Source organism: Hyperolius riggenbachi, chromosome 11 (assembly GCF_040937935.1).
Source record: "Hyperolius riggenbachi isolate aHypRig1 chromosome 11, aHypRig1.pri, whole genome shotgun sequence".
Taxonomy (NCBI): Eukaryota; Metazoa; Chordata; class Amphibia; order Anura; family Hyperoliidae; genus Hyperolius; species Hyperolius riggenbachi.
Genome location: NC_090656.1, coordinates 96,824,575 through 96,847,248, shown reverse-complemented (window position 1 = coordinate 96,847,248; position 22,674 = coordinate 96,824,575). Strand labels below are relative to the sequence as shown.

General features: G+C 46.7%; 1 protein-coding gene across 1 annotated transcript in view; it reads right to left on the bottom strand.

The window, feature by feature from the left end:
- Positions 1-22,674, bottom strand: part of KIF18A (kinesin family member 18A) — a 189,645-nt gene that overhangs the window by 166,356 nt on the left and 615 nt on the right. Inside the window, exon 2 of the mRNA XM_068261422.1 lies at positions 8,797-9,151. Coding sequence (XP_068117523.1) covers positions 8,797-9,115 — 319 coding nt within the window. The 5' untranslated portion in view covers positions 9,116-9,151. The remainder of the gene's footprint in view (positions 1-8,796; positions 9,152-22,674) is intronic.

Sequence of the window (22,674 nt, the reverse complement as noted above, 5' to 3'; positions counted from 1 at the left end):
TGAAAAAAACGGAGCCGCATGGCTGCAACCGTCGGGGTCCGCAGGCCGCCCGTTCGCCCAGAGATCAATGAATGGGAAAGCAGTTACCATTCATTGATCTAAGTCCCCTAGAACAGTGTTTCTCAACATTTTATTGGTATGTACCACTTTTAAGACCCTGTACTCACCAAGTACCCCCTAGCATAGTAAACATTATTATAAGTACCCCTTGAATAATATTTATATTTAATCGTAGTACATGATAATTGGTTCTAAACACTTTCCAAACATTTACTATTGCTTTTAATTAGCTAAAACACTAATTTGGTGTTGTTTAAATAAGATTTATCATTTTCTAAAACTCTAAATTTGTTATTCCTGGTTAAGTTTATTAAAGAGAATCTGTATTGTTAAAATCGCACAAAAGTAAACATACCAGTGCGTTAGGGGACATCTCCTATTACCCTCTGTCACAATTTCGCCGCTCCTCGCCGCATTAAAAGTGGTTAAAAACAGTTTTAAACAGTTTGTTTATAAACAAACAAAATGGCCACCAAAACAGGAAGTAGGTTGATGTACAGTATGTCCACACATAGAAAATACATTCATGCACAAGCAGGCTGTATACACCCTTCCTTTTGAATCTCAAGAGATAATTTGTGTGTTTCTTTCCCCCTGCAGCTATCTTCCACCGAAGTGTCAGGCTGTTTCTTACTGCAGAGTGCAGACAGCTCTGCCCGTATGTAATTCATCAGTATGTGAAAGCCCAGCCAGCTCAGAGGAGGATTTCCAGCTTGTAAAAGATAAGAGAGAAGGTTCCCTAATCTAAATAATGCACAGGCAGTGTGCAGAGAGGGGCCTGGAGGGGGGAGATGCATCACAGAACCACAACACTGAAGAACTTGGCAGCCTTCCAGACACAGGCTGACAAGTCTGACAAGAGAGAGATAAGTTGATGGTGATGGATGGAGATGGTGATAGCAGAACATACTGCAGTAAGCCAGAACACATTAGAATAGCTTTTGGAACTTGTAGGATGATAAAAAACAGGATGCAATTTTTTGTTACGGAGTCTCTTTAAGCCTGAGTACCCCTTGGAACCATCAGAAGCACCCCCTGGGGTACGCGTACCACACATTGAGAACCTAGGCCCTAGAACAATCACTGGCTTCTATGGAGAAGCCGTGATTGTTCTGTTACACATCCCCTCTTCACTTCCTGTAAGTACGCTTACAGAAAGCAAAAAAATTAAAAAAAATAATTTTTTTGACTGTGGCCATCTTGTGGCCAAATAGTAAAAACTACATCTACATTATTTTTTCTTTTTAAATGAATACACATTTTTACATTTAAAATTAACTGTTTACCTCCCACACACCCAAAAATACTCAAATACAATTTTTAAGTAGAAAAAAATTACAAAATTAAAAAGCAAAATAGTTACCTATGGGTCTGAACTTTAATATGCGTGTCAAGAGGTTATAATACTAATATTTTTTAAATTATAGGCTTGTAAATAATGATGGACACAAAACTGAAAAAAATGCACCTTTATTTCTAAATAAAATATTAGCGCCATACAATGCGATAGGGACATAATTTTAATGGTGTAATAACCGGGACAAATGGGCAAATAAAATACATGGGTTTTAATTATGGTAGCATGTATTTTAAAGCTATAATGGCCGAAAACTGACAATGAATTTTTTTCCTTTTTTCTCTTAACATTCCCGTTAAAATGCAATTTGAATAAAATATTTCTTAGCAAAAGAAACCCTGATTGGTGGCCGAAAAAACAAGATACTCGATCATTTCATTGTGATAATTAGTGATAAAGTTATTGGTGAATGAATGGGAGGTGAAAATTGCTCGGATGCATAAGGTAGAAACACACTAAAGGCTGAAGTAGGGCTGCGCGATTTTAGGAAAAAAATTGAAATTGTTATTTTTCTTTCAGAAATTGCGATTTCGATTTTTTTTTCACGAGACCCCTGATGAGGAGCAGGCAGGTGTAAGGACACACACCTCCTGCTTGCAGGAAATCGGCCACACACACACACACAAACCTTGAGCATCTCCAGCAGCTTCTCCCGGTTGTAGATGGTGCCGATCTCCTGTCCCAGCAGGCGGCTCACCGGATAGGCAATGGGGAAGGTGACAATCATGAAGAAGCGGGTGAGGAAGAGCGTGTTGGCCCCCACTGCCAGGCCGTGGTGGGAGCACAAACTCTCAGCACCACGATGCCTATGGTGGAGGCGGCCACAGCAGCCAGCCCGGAGCCGATCAGCTCGTCCAGTAGGGTGGTGAGCGTAGTGATGACCAGCAGCAGGGAGCACAGCAGGCAGCGCACAGATTCGATCTTGGCGGCGTACTTCCTCTCCCGGTCCGTGCCACACCGCTGCACCACCCGTAGCTCCATGGGGTCCAACGCCATCAGCCCCCAGGTTCAGGCCGCTGAAGAGGGCGAGAAGCACCGCGATGACGATCGCCTACAGCCGGGTCGGCATGAGAGGCTTGTGCTCCTCCAGGACCCATAGGCGGCCGTCAGGGCCCAGGTGCAGAGTTCGGGGCCCCGGCAGGAGCAGAGCATACACCCGCGAGTGATGGGTCCTCCGCAGGGGCAGCACTTCCAGGTGGAGCAGAGCGGCCGTGCCCGCCGCCTCCTCGCTCACGTTCAGCCTGGTGTGGTTTCACGTCAGGTCCTGAGTGCTCACCCCGCAGTGGCAGTTGTCCTGTCCTGGCCGCCCAGTCCCGCCTAAGTGAAGGCCAGCAGCTGGGCGCTGTCGGCTTGCAGGTTGATGCCATAGAAGCAGAGCTGCAGCCAGCTGCCCTCCGTCACCTCCAGCTCCCCATCCACTGACAGCTCGGTGTGTCGGTACTGCCCTCCAGCCGGAAGCCGGGGATGAACGGAGAGCTCTGGGAATCCGTTCGCAAAGCGCACAGCGAGGGTAAAAGGTGCAACGTCCACAAAACGGGCAGGCGCCGGAAAACCGCGATTTTCAAGATACTGACGATCAGAAGGTCTTCTAATGAATCGCGGTTTCGATTAAAAACCGAGAAACCGTGCACCCCTAGGCTGAAGTGGTTAAAGTTTGCAAAACAGCACCTGGATGTTCCACAACAGTACTGGCAAAATATTTCGTGGACAGATGAAACCAAAGTTGAGTTGTTTGGAACACACAACACTATGTGGGAATAAAAAGAGGCACAGCACAACATCAAAACCTCATCCCAACTGTTAAGTATGGTGGTGGAGGCATCATGATTTCGGGATGCTTTGCTGTGTCAGCACCTGGACGGATTTCGATTATCGAAGGAAAAATGAATTCAAAAGTTTATCAAGACATTTGGCAGAAGAACTTAAAGTGGAGCTGTCAACCATACTATCAGAAAAAAACACCACATATATAAGTAGATAAATACTTGCTCTACTTACACAACATATGTATTGCACTGTCCACATTTTGATAGCAGTCACTTTTACTATACAAAAGAGAAAATCCTTAGGATTTCTATTTTGTCTGTGTCTATCTTGAAGCCAATCTTAACATAACTTCCCCCCTTACTCTGTCTGTGTATCATTGCCTGCCCTCCCTCCCGGTCTTCAGACACTCCTACCCAGCTCTGCAGTAGAAATTGTATTGAAAAATATTGGCCAATCAGGGAGGAGGTGTGGGAGGGGCAAACAGGAGGAAAAGAGCCTTCAACCAATCAGGCTGCATTGGTGGAGTCTGAGGGGAAGTAAAAGAAAAAAAAAAGAAAACCCAGCATGCCCTGCAACTTCCTTTGTGCAGCAGATGTACCAAATAAGAGCCACGGAAACTGGGGAATGATATTTCACAGAGGAGAGAAATAAGAGTGATTTTTAACTTTTGGATTGCGTGGTTAGCATAATTACTTGTGTACCAGATAAACAAAGAATTGATCTTATGCCTGGCAGTTACTCTTTAAAGAGACTCCGTAACAAAAATTGCATCCTGTTTTTTATCATCCTACAAGTTCCAAAAGCTATTCTAATGTGTTATGGCTTACTGCAGCACGTTCTACTATAACCATCTCTGTAATAAATCAACTTATCTCTCTCTTGTCAGACTTGTCAGCCTGTGTCTGGAAGGCTGCCAAGTTCTTCAGTGATGTGGTTCTGCTATGAACTCCCCCTTTCAGGCCCCTCTCTGCACACTGCCTGTGTGATATTTAGATTAGTGCAGCTTCTCTCTTCTCTCTTATCTTTTACAAGCTGGATAAATCGTCCTCTGAGCTGGCTGGGCTTTCACATACTGAGGAATTACAGACAAGGGCAAAGCTGTTTGCAGGAAGAAAAGAGCAGCCTGAAACTTCAGTGGAGGATAGCTGCAGGGGGAAAGAAACACACAAATGATCTCTTGAGTTTCCAAAGGAAGGCTGTATACAGCCTGCTTGTGTATGGATGTATTTTCTATGTGTGGACATACTGTACATCAACCTACTTCCTGTTTTGGTGGCCATTTTGTTTGTTTATAAACAAACTTTTTAAAACTGTTTTTAACCACTTTTAATGCGGCGAGGAGCGGCGAAATTGTGACAGAGGGTAATAGGAGATTTCCCCTAACGCATTGGTATGTTTACTTTTGTGCGATTTTAACAATACATATTCTCTTTAAGGCCATACGTCCATCAGCTGAAGCTCAGCAGAAGATGGGTGTTGCAACAGGACAACCAGCCGGGATGTAAATTACTAGGCCTGAACGATTTTAGGAAAAAATTGAATTGAGCAATTTCTGTTTGAAATTGCGATTTCGATTCTACTCACAATTTCCTTTAAATCAAGCTTTGTTCCCCCTCTGTGCCCGTCTCTCTTTGTGTCCTCTTTATGCCTCCTCTGTGTCTCTCTCTTTCCCCCTTTGTGTGTCTGTGCCCGCTCTGTTTCTCTGTGTCTCTCTTCGTGCCCCTCTCTGTGTCTCCTGTGTCTCTCTCTGTGCCCGGTGTGTCTCTCTGTGCCTCCTCTGCAGAGCAGTTGTTTTCAGCGCAGAAGGTTTGGGTGCAGCCAGCGCCACCATAGGCCGTAATAAGAATTACGGCTATAGCGGCGCACACTGAGTAACTCCGGCTCCGTCAGAAGACTGAGCTGAAGGTATATAGCTGGAAGCCAAATTATATCATTCCCCATTATCCACTTGGACCTAGAGGGGGAATGGTAATTAACGCTGCTGGGAACTTGTGCAGCTGCAGGATAAGCCATACCGACTGTATCATGCGCCCAAGTCTCCCGGCGGCGATTACATATGTATGCCCTCCTCTGTCCCCCAAGCTGCATCAGTTCTGGATATAGCTTTATGCACTAGTCCAGCGATGCCAGTCTATCCACTTTGCCTCCCGCAGGCTCTAATGTACGGCATACTTCCTGTATGTCATGTGACATACAGGAACCCGGAGTTTTGACAAGCACAAGAGCCGGCAGACTGCGATAGAGGACGCACAGCTTTGGACTCGTTTGGCAGGTATGTCCAAGGCTGCGGGCCACACGCGCTGGGACTTTGGGGAAGTTAGAAGCCGCTTCTTCAAACTTCCCCAGGTAGAAATGACATGATCACGAAAATTGCTGCTTTGACGATACCCAAATAGTGATCTTGGCGTGGTGATCACGATTTCGCTTTAAATTCGTTCTCTTTCAGGCCTAGTAATTACCTCAAGAGGGGTGGGGGGAGAAGACTCCTAAAGAGGTTTCCACCATCCTCCTCACTAGCTTATCGGTGGTGCGCGCAAGCGGTTTTCCCTTGGGCTAATGCAGAAATAGCTGAGCCCGATCGGGTCCGCTCTATTACGCAGGAGTGAGCGGACCGGATCAGGCTTTGCTATCTCCGCTGGAGCCCAAGGGAAAACCAAACTACGTCTGCACACAGCGGCGAGAGATGTTATGGACATTTGTCTGGAGGGTCCCAGCACTGGAGCAATCTAGTCGAAGAGGTCAGGGGAAGCCTCTTCGGATCCATCGGCCTCCCCCTTCCAAGGCCAGTATCAGATTTTTAAAGTCACAGGTGTTCTTTAATAAGGATAGTTTACAGTAAGGATTGGTGCTGAGAATTGAAAGTTTTCTGCAGACATTATTTGGTTGCTGCTTGATGGACTACACAGGAGTCATGAACAAAAGCTGCCAGTAAAGTTACTAGTAAGCACCTCTCAGAACTAGCCCATGCCACTTTACGTAGTCCCTCATATTACATAAAAATTGTAAGATTGTACCATAATGGGCACCTAATGGGCACCTCAAGTCCTGGCAACTAAAAAGATAGACTTGTCCATCTGTTGTAAAAATTAAAGAGAGTCTGAAGCCTTATAAAATTGCTTGTTATTTAACATTTATCTTCTGCACTATCACCATAGCTAAAATTCTGCATCCCCACGACAGAACGCTGTAATTCAACCCCCCAACCCCCTGGGCAAAATGCTGGGATCGCTTCCTGGTAGAGGCAGAGTTTAGGGCAGTAGCTCTGTCTCTACTCGCGTCAACCCCCACCCCTCTCAGTCTACTTTCACTGAGAGGGGTGGGGGAGAGGCAGAGATCAGCGGGGATTGACGCTAATGGAGGCAGAGCTACAGCACTAAGCTCTGCCTCCCCGGGCAGCAAAATCCACAACTTTGAAAGTCGTGGATTTTTGTCCCGGAATTTCAGGGTTTAAATACAGCGTTCTGCTGCGGGGATGCGGCGTTTTAGCTATGGTGATCGTGCAGAAGATAAATGTTAATTAAAAAGAGCGATTTTAATAAGGCTTCAGAGTCTCTTAGTGTAATTTTGACTTACAAAATTCTAAATACTAGGCTTAACATTTACTCCAATGTTTCAACCATTACCAAGCACAGAGGTCTTGCCTTAGGACACAGATATAGAGATATATATATATATATATATATATATATATATATATATATATATATATATATATATATATATATATATATATATATATATATATATATATATATATATATATATATATATATATATATATATATATATATATATATAGAGATATATATAGAGATATATATAGAGATATATATAGAGATATATATAGAGATATATATAGATATATATAGAGATATATATAGATATATATATATATATATATATATATATATATATATATATATATATATATATATATATATATATATATATATATATATATATATATATATATATATATATATATATATATATATATATATATGCTGCTAGGTATAGTACAGCGCTGCCATCTTGCTATTACATAGCAAAGCATGAAGGGAGTCAATCATGTGGAGAGCAGTGAGCTGTTTCTCATGAGTCAGCAACACCAGCCAGAGACCAGTATTGATTGCCAGAATTCCACAGCCTGAAAACCCTACCCCATTCTCAAGATGAAGCAGATGCAGGGCCTGTCTGTTAGCTGCAAAGTGATGACTTATGGAGCACATAATTTGTATAAAAATAGGAACTGAACACATGAGCAAATCCAAATACAGATATGTGCCCAATTCATTACAAAGGAAATGTGTAATAAATTAAAGGGACACTGTGCCAAGAGGAATATGGAGGCTACCATATGCATTTCTTTATAAACTGACAGTTGTGCTGATCCTTTAGGCTTCCATAGTGTCTGAACCATACACCTGAAACAAGCATAAGGCTAATTTGGCCTAAATTTAGTCACAGCACCTGATCTTTATACTTGTTCCGGGAGAGAAGTTGATGGTATTAGAGACAGAATCAGGATAGTCAGGAAATTGGCATAGTTTAAAAGAAAAAAAAAAAAACCTTTACATCCAACTACAGTAACCTGTTGAACTTTAGAGCAACTATAGATTCCTCCCCTCTATTAATAACCTCCTCAGCGGTATGGACGACTATACACTTCCATCACCGCCGGAGGTCGCCGCTCAGGCCCTGCTGGGCCGATTTGAGCGAAATAAAAAGCAGCACACGCAGCCGGCACTTTGCCAGCCGCGTGTGCTGCCTGATCGCCGCCGCTCTGCGGTGATCCGCCGCGAGCAGCGGCGAAAGAGGGTCCCCCCAGCTGCCCGAGCCCTGCGCAGCCGGAACAAAAAGTTCTGGCCAGCGCTAAGGGCTGGATCGGAGGCGGCTGACGTCAGGACGTCGGCTGACGTCCATGACGTCACTCCACTCGTCGCTATGGCGACGATGTAAGCAAAACAAGGAAGGCTGCTCATTGCGGCCTTCCTTGTTTATTCTGGTCGCCGGAGACGATCAGAATGACGCTTCCGGAGCGCCCTCTAGTGGGCTTTCATGCAGCCAACTTTCAGTTGGCTGCATGGAACAGTTTTTTTTTAATTAAAAAAAAAAAACCTCCCGCAGCCGCCCTGGCGATCTTAATAGACCGCCAGGGAGGTTAAAAAAAAAAAAAAAACCTCCCCGCTGACACACTCATTGTCTGGCTAGTCAGAGCAGCTCCGAGTGAGATACTTCATGGCCTCATGGGACGATACTAACGCTAGGTACACGCCATTCAATTTCCTATTCGATCAATGGTTCAAATTGATAATTTCCAACATGTAAGATTAGCTCCTGACTGATTTTGTGCAGTAGTGATCTAAATATTGATCCAGTTATCCATCGTGAGCCAATTGGACAGGTCGGAAATTATCAGTTCCACCAGTCAATCTGATGGGTAATTGAATAGTGTCTACCTATCTTCACAACTTGGCAAATAGAGAATTGTGGTTGGGGTAACAATCTAGGATTCAGACCAGCTTCCCTGCACTCATAGGTCAATGATCTATTGTCTACTATTCTGAATGAATTAACAAAAAAAACAAAAAAAAAAAAGAATCAGTACATACCAGTGCAGTTGTATCCATTTAAGACACCATCAAGGACAATCTTTGTAGTCTGCTCAAAAACTTGTAACTGAGTTGAGTTTTCATCAAAGACGCAGTCAAAGACAAATTTTAGATCTTTATTTTTCCTTCTTGTAACATTGGTGGCACTTCTGCCATGAAAAAAATTCACCTCTTCTACTTTTGGATCGAACACCAAAATGTGATTATCAACAACCTGGACGACACTGGTGGCATTGGCTACAGACTCTCTCTCATTTGGAGGACGGACTCGAACCACCACTCTAACATGGCTGCACACATCAACATTATCAGATGCCATTCTTCAAGAACTGAAGCTCTACTGGTACTTGCAATGCTGGGAACAGAAAAGAAAAAGGTTTTAGTATGATGTATCATTACATAAGAGGACATGAAAAAAAATGTAACATGCATGTATATGCATATGTATAAAAATGTACCATATTATTGTTCCAGGGTAAAGTGTACTCTAAGAGCCCTTTTCCACTAGCAATCACGCTAAACGCTAGCGATTGCAATTCAGCAAAGTTCGGTCGCGCTTAGGTAACAAGTCGCAGTACTGAAAATTACCTACCGCGATTCCTATGTTATTAGGCAATCCGTAGCAATTTAAAAATCACTAGCGATTTACGATTCAGCATCGCAATCGCCACTAGTGGAAAAGGGCCCGAAGTTACTTTTTTCCTATCTTGCGGTCACTCACACAGTAAGTCAAATCTGACAGGTTTTGGGAATGTCTGTCTTCTCATGGGGGATTTTCATGGTTTTCTTTATTTTTAATAAGCAGGACTGTGGAGTCGAAGTTAAACAATTTTTGGGTAACTGGAGTCGGAGTTGGTGGTTTCAAAAACTGCAGAGCCAAGTGATTTTTGTACTGACTCCACAGCCTTGTTAAAAAGCCCTTACTTATTTACAGTTGCTCAGATAAACTGCCAAAATAGCATTCAAGAGTAGAGAGGTGGACAGAATTTTTGTATAGAGCTTTTCTATAGAGTTCTGCGCAGGTGAGGACCGCTCACGGCCAGGCCGTGCATGCAAGACAGAACAAATATACCAGGACAGCCAACCAAGGATTGGAGTAGCCCAGGGAGATGGCGAGGGAACCCATGGCCTGAAGGGGGCTGGAGGAAGCCTCAGGCAAGTATACAGTATATTCATCTCAGGTATGCTTTAACTACCTGCCGACCGCCCCACGCCAATGGATGTGGCCGCGGCGGCAGCCCCAGGACCAACTAACGACAATTGGCGTCAAGTCCTGGGGCTCTGTTTAGCAGGAGTTCGCGTGCAGATCTCCTGCTCGGGGGCGGAGTTCCGCCCCGCTTTTCACGGAAGACTGTTAGACGGCGTAATCGCCGTCTGTTTACATGTACAGCTCTGCGATCAGCAGCAGCGCTATACTGGGGACAGCCATGTGACATGGCTGTCCCCTCCATAAGCTGGAGAGTGATCGGCTGTCATTGAGCCAGCAGCTACAACCTGATGGCACATATCTTGATATACAAGACCTAAAATGATTCTAGGTAATGGGCAAATTAGGTGCTGGGGCCCCATAGTGTAAATATTACAAGAAGCCATGTCACTACAGTCACATGTCCCCATTGTCAAATACAGCGTTATAGCTCACGGTATAGGCAAAAGTACAAACAGTTTTACACATTCACTTAAAGGATTATTATTAGGAACACCTGTTCAATTTCTCATTAACCTCCTTGGCGGGGTAAGCCGCGCAGGAGGTTTTCTCCGGCCCTGCTGGGCCGATTTGTTTAATTTTTTTTTTTTTTTTGCTGCACACAGCTAGCACTTTGCTAGCTGCGTCAGCACACCGATCACCGCCGCCCCGCGCTCGACTGCCGATATCCATCGTGCCGCGCGGCCCCCCCAGACCCCGTGCCCTGCCTAGCCAATCAGTGCCAGGCAGCGCTAAGGGGTGGTTCAGGACTCCCAATGACGTCCAGACATCGGTGACGTCATCCCACCCCGTCGCCATGACGACGGGGGAAGCCCTCCAGGAAATCCCGTTCTTTGAACGGGATTTCCTAATCGGAGATCGTTGAAGGCGATCAAAGCGGGCGGGGGGATGGCTATCATGTAGCGAGCCCTGGGCTCGCTACATGATATAAGGAAAAAAAAAAAAAAAAAAAAAAACTGCTGCGCTGTCTCCTGGCGGAATTTTTTATACCGCCAGGGGGGTTAATGCAATTATCTAATCAACCAATCACATGGTAGTTGCTTCAATGCATTTAGGGGTGTGGTCCTGGTCAAAACCATCGCCTGAACTTCAAACAATGTCAGGATGGGAAAGACAGGCGATTTAAGCAATTTTGAACTTGGCATGGTTGTTGGTGCCAGATGGGCCAGTCTGATTATTTTACAATCTGCTCAGTTACTGGGATTTTCATGCACAACCATTTCTAGGGTTTACAAAGAATGGTGTGAAAAGGGATAAACATCCAGTATGCGGAAGTCCTGTGGGCGAAAATGCCTTGTTCATGCTAGAGGTCAGAGGAGAATGGGATGACTGATTCAAGCTGATAGAAGAGCAACGGTGACTGAAATAACCACTCGTTACAACCGAGGTATGCAGCAAAGCATTTGTGAAGCCACAACCTTGAGACGGATGGGCTACAACAGCAGAAGACCCCACCGGCGAGGCTACAATTTGCATGAGCTCACCAAAATTGGAGAGTTGAAGACTAGAAAAATGTTGCCTGGTCTGATGAGTCTCGAAAGAGTCAGAATTTAGCATAAACAGAATGAGAACAGCTAGTGGTGGTGTAATGGTGTGGGAGGAGGTTTTCTTGGCACACTTTAGGCCCCCTTAGTGCCAACTGGGCATCATTTAAAATGCCACGGGCTACCTGAGCATTGTTTCTGACCATGTCCATCCCTTCATGACCACCATGTACCCATCCTCTAATGGCCACTTCAAGCAGGATAATGCACCATGTCACAAAGCTCGAATCATTTCAAATTGGTTTCTTGAATATGACAATGAGTTCACTGTACTAAAATGGCCCCCAGTGTCACCAGATCTCAACCCAATAGAGCATCTTTGGGATGTGATGGAATGGGAGCTTTGTGCCCTGGACGTGCATCCCACAAATCTCCATCAACTGCAAGATGCTATCCTATCAATATGGGCCAATATTTCTAAAGAATGCTTTCAGCACCTTGTTGAATGAATGCCACGTAAAATGTAGGCAGTTCCGAAGGCGAAAAGGGGTCAAACACCTTATTAGTATGGTGTTCCTAATAATCCTTTAGGTGAGTGTAGGTGAAATATACAAAGACAGACCAACCAATTAAAATTGTCCATGTAGGAATGCTCCTACACACATGCACCCCATCAGGTACCAGTACCAAGCTTTCAGATCTTCGGAGAGGGGGAGAGGGCTAAGAGTCAGTGCAGGATAGCAAATTTCTTCAGCTTGCAAGCACAGCAATAAGACTGCTGATAGGATCGCTCCCAGGCCACGGGACTTGAACCCACTCACCTACATGATACATCCATCCCCTTGCGAGTTTTATCAAGGTAGGCACATATGCCCCCAGTACCTGCAGCTTGGGCACTATGCAGCCACATACCATTACTAGCGCTCCAGTTACTGGGTAGCCACATAACCCCAATACCATTAGACCAGGCACTGTGTGGCCACATATCACTGCAGTTTGAGCACAACGGGTAATACACAACATACCATGGGTTAGAAGCCCATGGGGGGGGGGGGGGGGGATAGATGAACCCCCACACAGGGGATAGGTTAGTGGCCCACAAGGGAGGGTTCTGAGTGATGCCAGATACACAAGATGCACTTCCCCAGCAGGTTGACAAACCACAAAGATTAATCACAGGTCCAATCAGGCTTCCATTCAATTTTGTGCAGAAGTGATCAGAAAATAGATCTTGAACCTAAAACGGACCTATCGGGAATGATAGATTTGACCCATCAATCTGACGGGAAATTCCATGATGTGTACCAGGCATAAGAGTAGGAGGAGGTTAGGTCATAGTAAAATAGTAAATATTAGCCATATTTTACTATGTGAGTGACGTGGTAGAATGTCTGTAAATTTACAGATATTCTGTTAGCGTTTTCCCACACTGTATGGTGAATCAATAGCTGTTATTCAAAGTTGTCAATCTTTCATATACCGCTACTGTGAATGCTATTTTGTCAATGTGTGCTACTTTGTTGGGACACTGGACCTCCACCACTTGCCCAAACACATTCCCCTCCCAGATGGCTGCAGCTTTCCTTCCGCTGCAGAGTAGAGCGCAATATCCTCCTGGGTGACACGGACCTATGAGTAGGGATGGTCGCTGGATTCCGCTGAATTCGAAATTCCGCGATTCCGGTTGGAATTTGGTGAATTCCGATTCCGATGGTCGGAACGGAATTGCTATAGCGGCAAGGCGGAATTTCCGCGGAACGATTCGAAATTCCGCCGGAATGCTAATTTTCGTTTGCCAATCACAAGGCAGAAGCTTCTAAGTGCATTTCTGCCTCAAAAATGGATTTTCGGCACCAATAAGAGAGTCTTCATGAGAACCATCCAATCCTACCTTAGCAACCAGCTCCCTAGCTACCTTTTAGCAGCTATCCCACCCATTTTGTATATAAGAGAGATGTGCAACCAGGAAGCTTGTGGGTTTCAGTGTAGTGCGGAGAGAGACGAGAGACAGACGCAGAGCCATATTTGTTTTAACATAAAAACAAAAGTCTTTTTCTCAAGACTGTATATAAATCAAAAGTATTTTTAAAGCCTGTGTGACTGTGCGAGAGAGTTAGAGTGTCAGCTATATTAGTAGAGAGAGAGGTTGTAAGTGTAGTGTGTTAGTAGTTGCTTGCTGCACAGCCAGCCAGGCCGCAGGCTTATGCTGCATACACACTTGAGATAAAAGTCTCTGGAAAAGGCAAGATCACAGACCAATTATACCCCATTCCATGTAGTATGAGAGCCATACTCTACACAGTCTATTCTATGGAGCTGAACTCCCCATCAGATAAAATCTTTGCAAGATGCTGCACACAAAGATGCCCTTACACATTCAAAAGATCATTATCTGCAAAAGATCTCTTCCTGCAATAGATCCATTCCTGCAAAATGCATTCATAGTCTATGAGATCTGCAGATCCTCATACACACCTTGTTTAACAGACTTCATCTGCATATCTGGCAATCATCTGCAGATCTGAAAATCCATCCTGGTGGATCTGATCTGCAGATGATTGCCTGCTAAACAAGGTGTGTATGATGATCTGCAGATCTCATAGACTATGAATGCATTTTGAAGGAATGGATCTATTGCAGGAAGAGATCTTTTGCAGATAATGATCTTTTGAATGTGTACGGGCATCTTTGTGTGCAGCATCTTGCAAAGATTTTATCTGATGGGGAGTGCAGCTCCATAGAATAGACTGTGTAGAGTATGGCTCTCATACTACATGGAAGGGGGTATAATTGGTCTGTGATCTTGCCTTTTCCAGAGACTTTTATCTCAAGTGTGTATGCAGCATTAGTGTTTGACAGAGTGAGAGTGAGTTAGCTGTTTGATTAGTTGAGTGAGTGTAGTGTTTTTTTTTTGTTTTGGATTTATTTTCTTTATTTCACCCCCTTATTTTGTGATCTGTTCATACGTACCCCTTCCCCAATAAAGTTTATGGCCCCCAAAAATGGAGCAAGGGCAGCAGAAAATTCCTGCCACTGCAAGGACATTGAGTCATGGACGTGGTATATCTTCACGTCAAGTATGTGATCAGGGTGAGGGTGGCACAAGCAGCAGGAAGCGTTCCCCCCTCGTCAGAAATGTATTCCCTGTGTTCACAGCAGGCTCAGCACGCAGGGAAAATTCTGTCAGAGGAGGAGGCGAAGACAGTTGTGGATTATTTAGATCAGGATTCAGAACCCTCTACCCAGTTGGAGGAACTTGAAGCTAGCTGCAGCAGCGGCCGCCAGGTTCCTCATGACCAGAACCCGACCGCAGCTGCTTCTGTTGATGACGAGCTTGTTTCCTCCCAGTACTCCGCTCCAGAAGTACAGCACACCATCGCAGAGACTGATGTGTAGAATGTTTGGCATGAGGCATTGGAGGAGACCATGGGACCAAGCTACCAAGAAGTGGTGGGTTTCTGGTGACAGAAATGGCCACTGTGTTTTCTTCATCCAGTGTCACCAGTCAACATCATCACCACTCAACTACAGAGGTGTTTGGTGGCCAGGTGGAGGGTCCAGAAGACTCACTTATTGGACTGGATGATATTTTGGATGATGACGATGATGAGGTGGGTGATAAAACGTATTTGCCACCTGTTTGTTTAGGCAGTAGCAGGCGTGAGCAGCCTGTACAAACAGAGCAAAAGGTTGGCCAGCAGCCTGCTTCCCCGTCTGTCAGTGCCCGCCACCAGTCCAATGCCGAGCATCAAGGTGCTAGAACAGGTCGCACAACTGCTGGACGTCTACACACGTCCCCTGCATGGATTTTATTGATGCGTAAGAGGATGAATCCAGGGCAGTCTGTTGTGTGTGTTGTAAATCAGTGAGCAGAGGCAAATCGGGCACCGGGAACGGCACTTCAGGGCTGCTAAGCCATCTGCGCAACAACCACAAACGTGAGTTTGAAGTTGTAAAAAATTACAATAAGATGGGTGGAGTAAAAGCAGAAGCAACAGGCCCCGCTTTTTATTCTAGTCGTCCGAGTCCTGTCCCTATCCAACCTGCTCCTCAGTCCCATTCTATTTCAAAGTCCTCTGCATGCCAGGCTGGTAGAGGACTGCAGACCTCGTCGGCAAGCACTTCCTCATCACCCTTGTCGGTTGAATCACCAGTGTTCCAGCGTCAGGCCTCTGTGCCAGAAATGTTGCAGAGGAAGCAGATGCTCCCTGCAAGTGATCCATTTGTGGATAAAAATAATGCGCTCCTGGCAAGGCTGTTGGGCCAACAGCTGCTGCCCTACCAGTTTGTGGAGTGTGCCCCCTTCTGCAGACTGATGAACAGTGTTGCTCCACAATGGCGGATCCCCAGCCGCCATTATTTTGCCAGGAATGCTATCCCTGCCCTGCACCAGCACATTGTGGAGTGTGTCGGCCGGTCTATGGATCACGCTGTCGGTGGCAAGGTGCACTTCACGATGGATGGCTGGAGCAGCAGGCATGGGCAGGGAAAGCATCTGACTTTTACCGCCCATTGGGTCACCCTCCATGGTGCTGCTAAGGAGGCTGCATGATCTGGGGCATCTCAACTGGTGGTGCCACCACGTGGGTTGAAGGGAAGGCCTGTTCCACTTCCCTCTGCTACCTGTTCTGTCCAAGGCCAGTCTGCCATTGCTGAGCCTCCCAGCAAGTGGTCCCGCTCCTCCTACAATGGTCTGCAGAACCATTGATGCCAAGCAGTGCTGAAAATGGAATCCATGGAGGAGAACAGGCAAACCAGATCTGTAATCCTTGCAGCCTTACAGGGTCAGATTCGGCAGTGGCTGACCCCATGAAGACTTGCCACAGGTGTAGTGGTGTCTGATAACGGTGCCAACATGCTGTCCGCCATTTCGCTAGGTGGCTATACCCACTTACCTTGCTTGGCCCACGTCTTCAACCTTGTAGTCCAGAAATTTCTACAAACTTTCGAAGGGTTGAAGGACGCTGTGTCCTCAGCGCGAAAAGTGTCAGCCCACATCCGTCGCTCCGCAACTGCCACCACGGCCATGAAACTGCTGAAGCGCCGTCATAGCCTGCCACAGCACAGGCTTATTTCCGATTGTCCGACGCGGTGGAACTCCACACTCCACATGCTGGAGAGGTTGTGGGAGCAGCGCACGGCTGTCAGGCTATACCTGTCTGAGGCATCTTCCACCAGAACAGGACCACTGGACTACATTACTGGGGACCAGTGGCAGCTAATTGGACAGGTATGCAAAGTGTTGGAGCCATTTGAGCAGGCAACAAAGTGGTCAGTGAGAAGCACTGCAGTATATCAGAGGTTTTCCTTTTTGTCTTCACAATGGAAAAGACTCTTGAAAAACTGCTCGAACAGGGGGAGGAAGGCCTGCTGAACAGTGGCCAGTCAACTGAAGGAGTGAGTGGGCATGCTCCAGTCCTGGATGAGGAGGCAGAGCTTGCGGAAGCGGAGGAGCCCATTGTCCGGGGGTGGGAAGAAGATTTTGATGCGGAGCTGGATCATGATGACGACGACAGTTCTGACAGCCAGGAAGAGGTGATTCATGGCAGACATCTCTTCCCCATTGCTGCACATATGATCCAATGCCTCCATAAAGACCCCCGGATTCGACTTTAAAAGCAAGGCTCAACATGTGGGTGGCCACCATCTTAGATCCCCGATGCAAAGGGAAAACGCGCCAGTTCATAACCCCCTCCCAAGCAGACACCAGGATGAGCCAGATCCGGGATGCCCTTCATCGTTGGGTAGAAGATGAGTTTCCTGCACCTGTACCCCGGCCCCAAGCTACCAAGCCTAGTAGTAGTCATCACACACAAAGGTCTGGTGGTCCCACTCCCAGCAGCAGCACCAGTAGCCTATCCGTGAACCTGCTGAGTATGCTGAAGGCATTTTACCAGCCAGTGCCAGATACTCCTAGCAGCAGCACCACCAGCGGACAAAGTGGTCACCACCGCCAGCGGCTGGCCCGTATGGTGGACGATTACTTGGGGTCAGCCAGTGCTCTAGACCCTAGTTTCTCAACGTGTGGTACGCGTACCCCAGGGGGTACTTCTGATGGTTCCAGGGGGTACTCGGGCTCGATATACTTAACCAAGAATAACAAATTTAGAGTTTTAAAAAATAATAAATCCTATTTAAACATCACCAAATTACTGTGTTAGCTAATTAAAAGCAATAGTAAATGCTTTGAAATTGTTTTGAACTAATTATCATGTACTACGATTAAATATATATTTGTCAAGGGGTACTTGTGATAATGTTTACTATGCTAGGGGGTACTTGGTGAGTACAGGGTTTTAAAAGAGGTACATACCAATAAAATGTTGAGAAACACTGCTCTAGACCCTAGGTTCTCAACGTGCGGTACGCGTACCCCAGGGGGTACTTCTGATGGTTCCAGGGGGTACTCAGACTTACTATACTTAACCAAGAATAACAAATTTATAGTTTTAGAAAATGATGAATCCCATTTAAACATTTTAGCTAAAAAAAAGCATTAGGAAATGCTTAGAAATTGTTTAGAACCAATTATCATGTAATATGATAAATACATGCATTTGTCAAGGGGTACTTGCGATAATGTTTACTATGCTAGGGGGTACTTGGCGAGTACAGTGTTTTAAAAGGGGTACATACTAATAAAATGTTGAGAAACACTGCTCTAGACAATATGGAGACTAATGATGACCCCATGCAATATTGGACCAAACAATTATCTACCTGGCCTTAACTCGCTCAGTATGCACTGGAGGTTCTTGCATGCCCCGCAGCAACTATTTAGTGCTGCAGGTGGAGTGGTCACCGACCAACGGACCCGTCTGTCCACAGACAATGTGGACATGCAAACATTCATTAAAATGAACGAGGCATGGATCAGTGACAATTACAAGGCCCCTCTCACTGATTCATAAGATAATGACTACTAGAATACAATAATAAGATATTGACTACAATAATTGGCCTACGACAACTCCTGCTGCTCAAAACAACAATTTTTTATGACTGCCGTGGAACCACCTCTAGGTCCCATGGCCTACGACAAGTCCTGCTGCTCCAAACAATTTTAGGACTGCCGTGGAACCACCTCTAGGTCCCATGGACTATGACAAGTCCTGCTGCTCCAAACAATGTTTAGGACTTCCGTGGAACCACCTCTAGGTCCCATGGCCTACAACTTCTCCTGCTGCTCCCAAAAAATTATAAAGACTGCTGTGAAACCACCTCTAGGTCCCGTGGCCTACAATGTCTCCTGCTGCTCCCAAAAAATTAAACAGACTGCTGTGAAACCACCACTAGATCCCATGGCCTACAACTTCTGCTGCTCCAAACAATTATACAGACTGATGTAAAACCACCTCTAGGTCCCATGGCAGTGTTCTCCCCAGAGCCTTTTAACTGGGCGGAGCGCCCGGCTGGTGGTCAGTCCCCGCCCGGCTGCTGTGATAACTACTCCCTGTCAGCAGCGTGTTTAACGTTCTCCACACTCGTCCAGCACAGCACTGTGCTCAGCGGCTGTGGCATTGGAGCTGGCCGCTGTCACTCTGACACAATCTCCGCCCTCCTTCTCAGCTCCTGACATTACAAGCCAGACCGCGGGAGCTTTGAAGGAGTCGGAGCACACAGAGAAAGAACTGAGGACGTGGGCTTACTGTGTTCCATCTGGTGAGCCACTGATCTGCCTGAGTAGTGCAGAGGACGGGCTCTCCTCCTCCTGTCTTCCCATCATGCAGGACATTTCCCAGCACGTGCCCCAGCCTCCCCCGATCAGAGGTCACAGCACATAGAGAACAGCGTGGAGTAAAGCTCGTTCATGCCGGGGAGAGCAGCAGCAGGGCAGATGGTTATCTGATAGCAGTAATGATAGCAGTAAAGCAGGGAATCCTTGTGATGACTTTCAGCTGCCGTCTCTGTGTTACCGAGACAGGTATTAAACAACTTTACAGCGACTACTGCTTCCCTTCCCCCACTGCTCTGCCAGAGACGTTACATAGCTAGCTATCCTGGACATCAGTCTGCAGACTTCCTGCACTCACAAACATTTTCTTTTCTGCATTAGTCTGTCTCCCTCTTACACATTTCTCTCTCACACACTTTCTCCCTCTTTTTTTCTTTCCCCTTTCCCAGTCCTTTTCACACACACTCTCTGTCCCTCAAAGAATTTATCTCCCTCCCAGACACTCACACCTATTCCTTATATTCACTTCTTCTACTCAACCCCCTCTGTCCTCTATATACTGTATTTCCTGTATACAGTATGTATGTTTGTTTACCAGTGCTTGATTTTTAAGGGGAGAAGCCACAGCAGAAACCCCCAAGCACTTTTATTTTCCTTTGTAGTGCATGCTGTTTAGCCATAGACAAACAACAAGCATGTCTACACTGGGTTTGCTACTGCTATGACAGCCAAAACTATTGTGAGACGTTTTGAGTTAGATAACAAAACAGTCTGTGGGGATGTGTGGTTTTGGGCCTAAATTAGTCACCCTGTCTACAGCTCCTTTCTGGTATGAATCCGACTTTGGCAGCACTTTATCCAATTGCACATCAAAACATTCAGTGCAAGATGCCTTTCTCCATTAGCATCACTTAGTGTAATCCTCTCTCCCTATCGGAAATGCCTAGCATGATTACCTCACCAGGTAACAACCAGCGTGCTCCACCTACTCTTCTCCCCTGCATGATCCTCCCTGTCCATTCTCACCTAGTAGTAGCAGACATCAGCCTCTTTCCCCACCCATCGTGATCATAATTTCCCACCCGGCTACTTTTTCATGCCACCCGGCTGGAAAAAAATTCTGGGGAGAACACTGCATGGCCTACAACTTCTGCTGCTCCAAACAATTATACAGACTAATGTGAAACCGCCTTTAGGTCCCATGGCCTACCACAACTCCTGCTGCTCCAAACAACACTTGTAAATGACCGCCGTGGAACACCATGGTTTACACGACAACTCCTGCATAAAAAAAAAATATATATATAAAAAAAAAAAAAAATTTACGGTGGAACAGCCGCTAGGTCCCATGGGATTTAGCACAAACGAGGTTTCAATTGCGACTATTTTAATTTTTCCGCCGGAATGCGGAATTCTGCGAAATTCCACTGAAATGTAATGGCGACAGAATTTAGCTCTGGCGGAATCTGCCAATTCCGTCGGAACTGAATTAGGACCTTCCGATCATCCCTACCTCTAAGGCCCACACCCCCCCATACTCAAGAGGCTACAGTGTCAGTGTGATGAAATCTATATTGCAACCTGTAATTTTGCAAGTTGCCATATAGCACATGCACGCTTTACATGCTGTGCTTAACTGCGCATGCATGCCTTCTATATTTTTTCCAGCTGTCATTATTTGCAAAAACTGGTATTTTCATTCCCTCCTGAGGGGGTTATTAGTTAACCAACAAGGAGGGTAAGTTATTAATTACCTCCGGGGGGGGGGCAGTGTTCTCCCCAGGATCAATCACCCGGGCGGAGCGCCCGGGTAAGATAAGTTACCGCCCGGCTGATGAAATCGCCGCTAGCCGCACTCTTCACTGACAAGTGCCCGGCTGTCAGGATGTGCTTCTTCCCCTCTGCACACGAGATCTCATGCTTCCCGGTGAGATCCTGCACTGATTGGCTCAGCGCATGGTAAGAGGTGTGACCATTGCGCTAGCTGCCGACTATCACTGCAGAGGCTCATGACTGTCTGTAAGTGTAAGCTGTGCAGGGATGTGCTGGGCAGAGACTAGAGGCAGGCAGAGCGCAATCATTCACCGGCTGAACATGTTAATTTATGTGCACGAAGTTCAGTGCATAAAGCGGACGGAGCAGTGCGACGGTCTGTGATTCATGGGGAGAAACACGTGCTGGAGTCATAGGGGAGCTGACAGCAGGACGGACCAGTGTGGTGGGCTGAGATTTATAGCAGGAGGATCCTGGGCAGGTCACGGTGAGAGATGGAATGCTGTCTGGAGTCAGCCGCAATGTAAACTGCAGATATAACTGAGAGCCAGTGACCTGTGGAAGCACATTGCTCTCTTGTTCTATATGTGTGCTTGTGACGGGGAAAGTCCTGTGTCTCCAGACTGAAATCCTTCATAAATTAATCTCTCCTGGACTCTGATGGGTCTGTTCTGCCTATGCAAGGTGGGTGGGTGTCATAAATGACTCTCTCTCCTGGACTCTGATGGGTCTGTTTGTTCTGCCTATGCAAGCCGTGTGGGTGGGTGTGTATATTTTACTTTCCATTCTCCCACTCCCATAGTCTGATTCCCTTGTCCACCAGCACCTCCCCATCGGCATCACACAGTGCGAGCCACCCCCCCCCCCCCCATATAACCCAAAGAGAGATGGTTCCCTGTCCATTAGCAGCAGCCAGTCATGTACCATCAATCCACTAGCAACACAGTGTGAGGCATCTAGTATGAACACCCAGGGCCGGCCCGCTCATGAGGCGGGGTGAAACTTTTGCCTCAGGCGGCAAATTTCCAGGGGCGGCACCCGCCCGTCCGTCCGTGGGTGCGGGGAGCCGGCCGCCGAGCTGGAGGGGTAGCTGGCAGGACGGGGGTATTGGGCCTAGCGGCGGGGAGGGGGGTCGGACCCCCCCCCTCCCTCGCCTGGGTCCCCCGTCCTCCGCTCCCCTCCAGCCTTGAATAGAAGCAGCCGCTATTTGTAAGAGGCACGGGCGGGGAGGACTCACCTCTTCCTCGTTCCAGCGTGCGCTTCACTGACGTCACTTCCTGCAACGCTTCAGGAAGTGACGTCAGTGGAGCGCACGCTGGGAAGAGGTGAGTCCTCCCCGCCCGTGCGTCTTACAAATAGCGGCTGCTTCTATTTAAGGCTGGAGGGGAGCGCAGTTCGGGGGACCCAGGCGAGGGAGGGGGGGGGGGGGTACGACCCCCTCCCCGCCACTAGGCCCAATACCCCCGTCCTGCCAGCTACCCCTCCAGCTCGGCGGCCCCCCAGGGGGGGGTGGCGTCGGAAAAATTTTTTTGCCTCAGGCGGCAAAAAGTCTAGGGCCGGCCCTGTGAACACCTCACCCACATCAGCTGCACCAAGGGTGAGATCTCCCTCCCCACCTGATAGCTATCAGTGGTATTATCTCCACATCCAGTAGCACTCGGCGCACTCTTCTCCCACACCTAGTATTACCCAGGGTGATCGAAGTACCCCACCTGACACTTTTTGTGATCACACACACA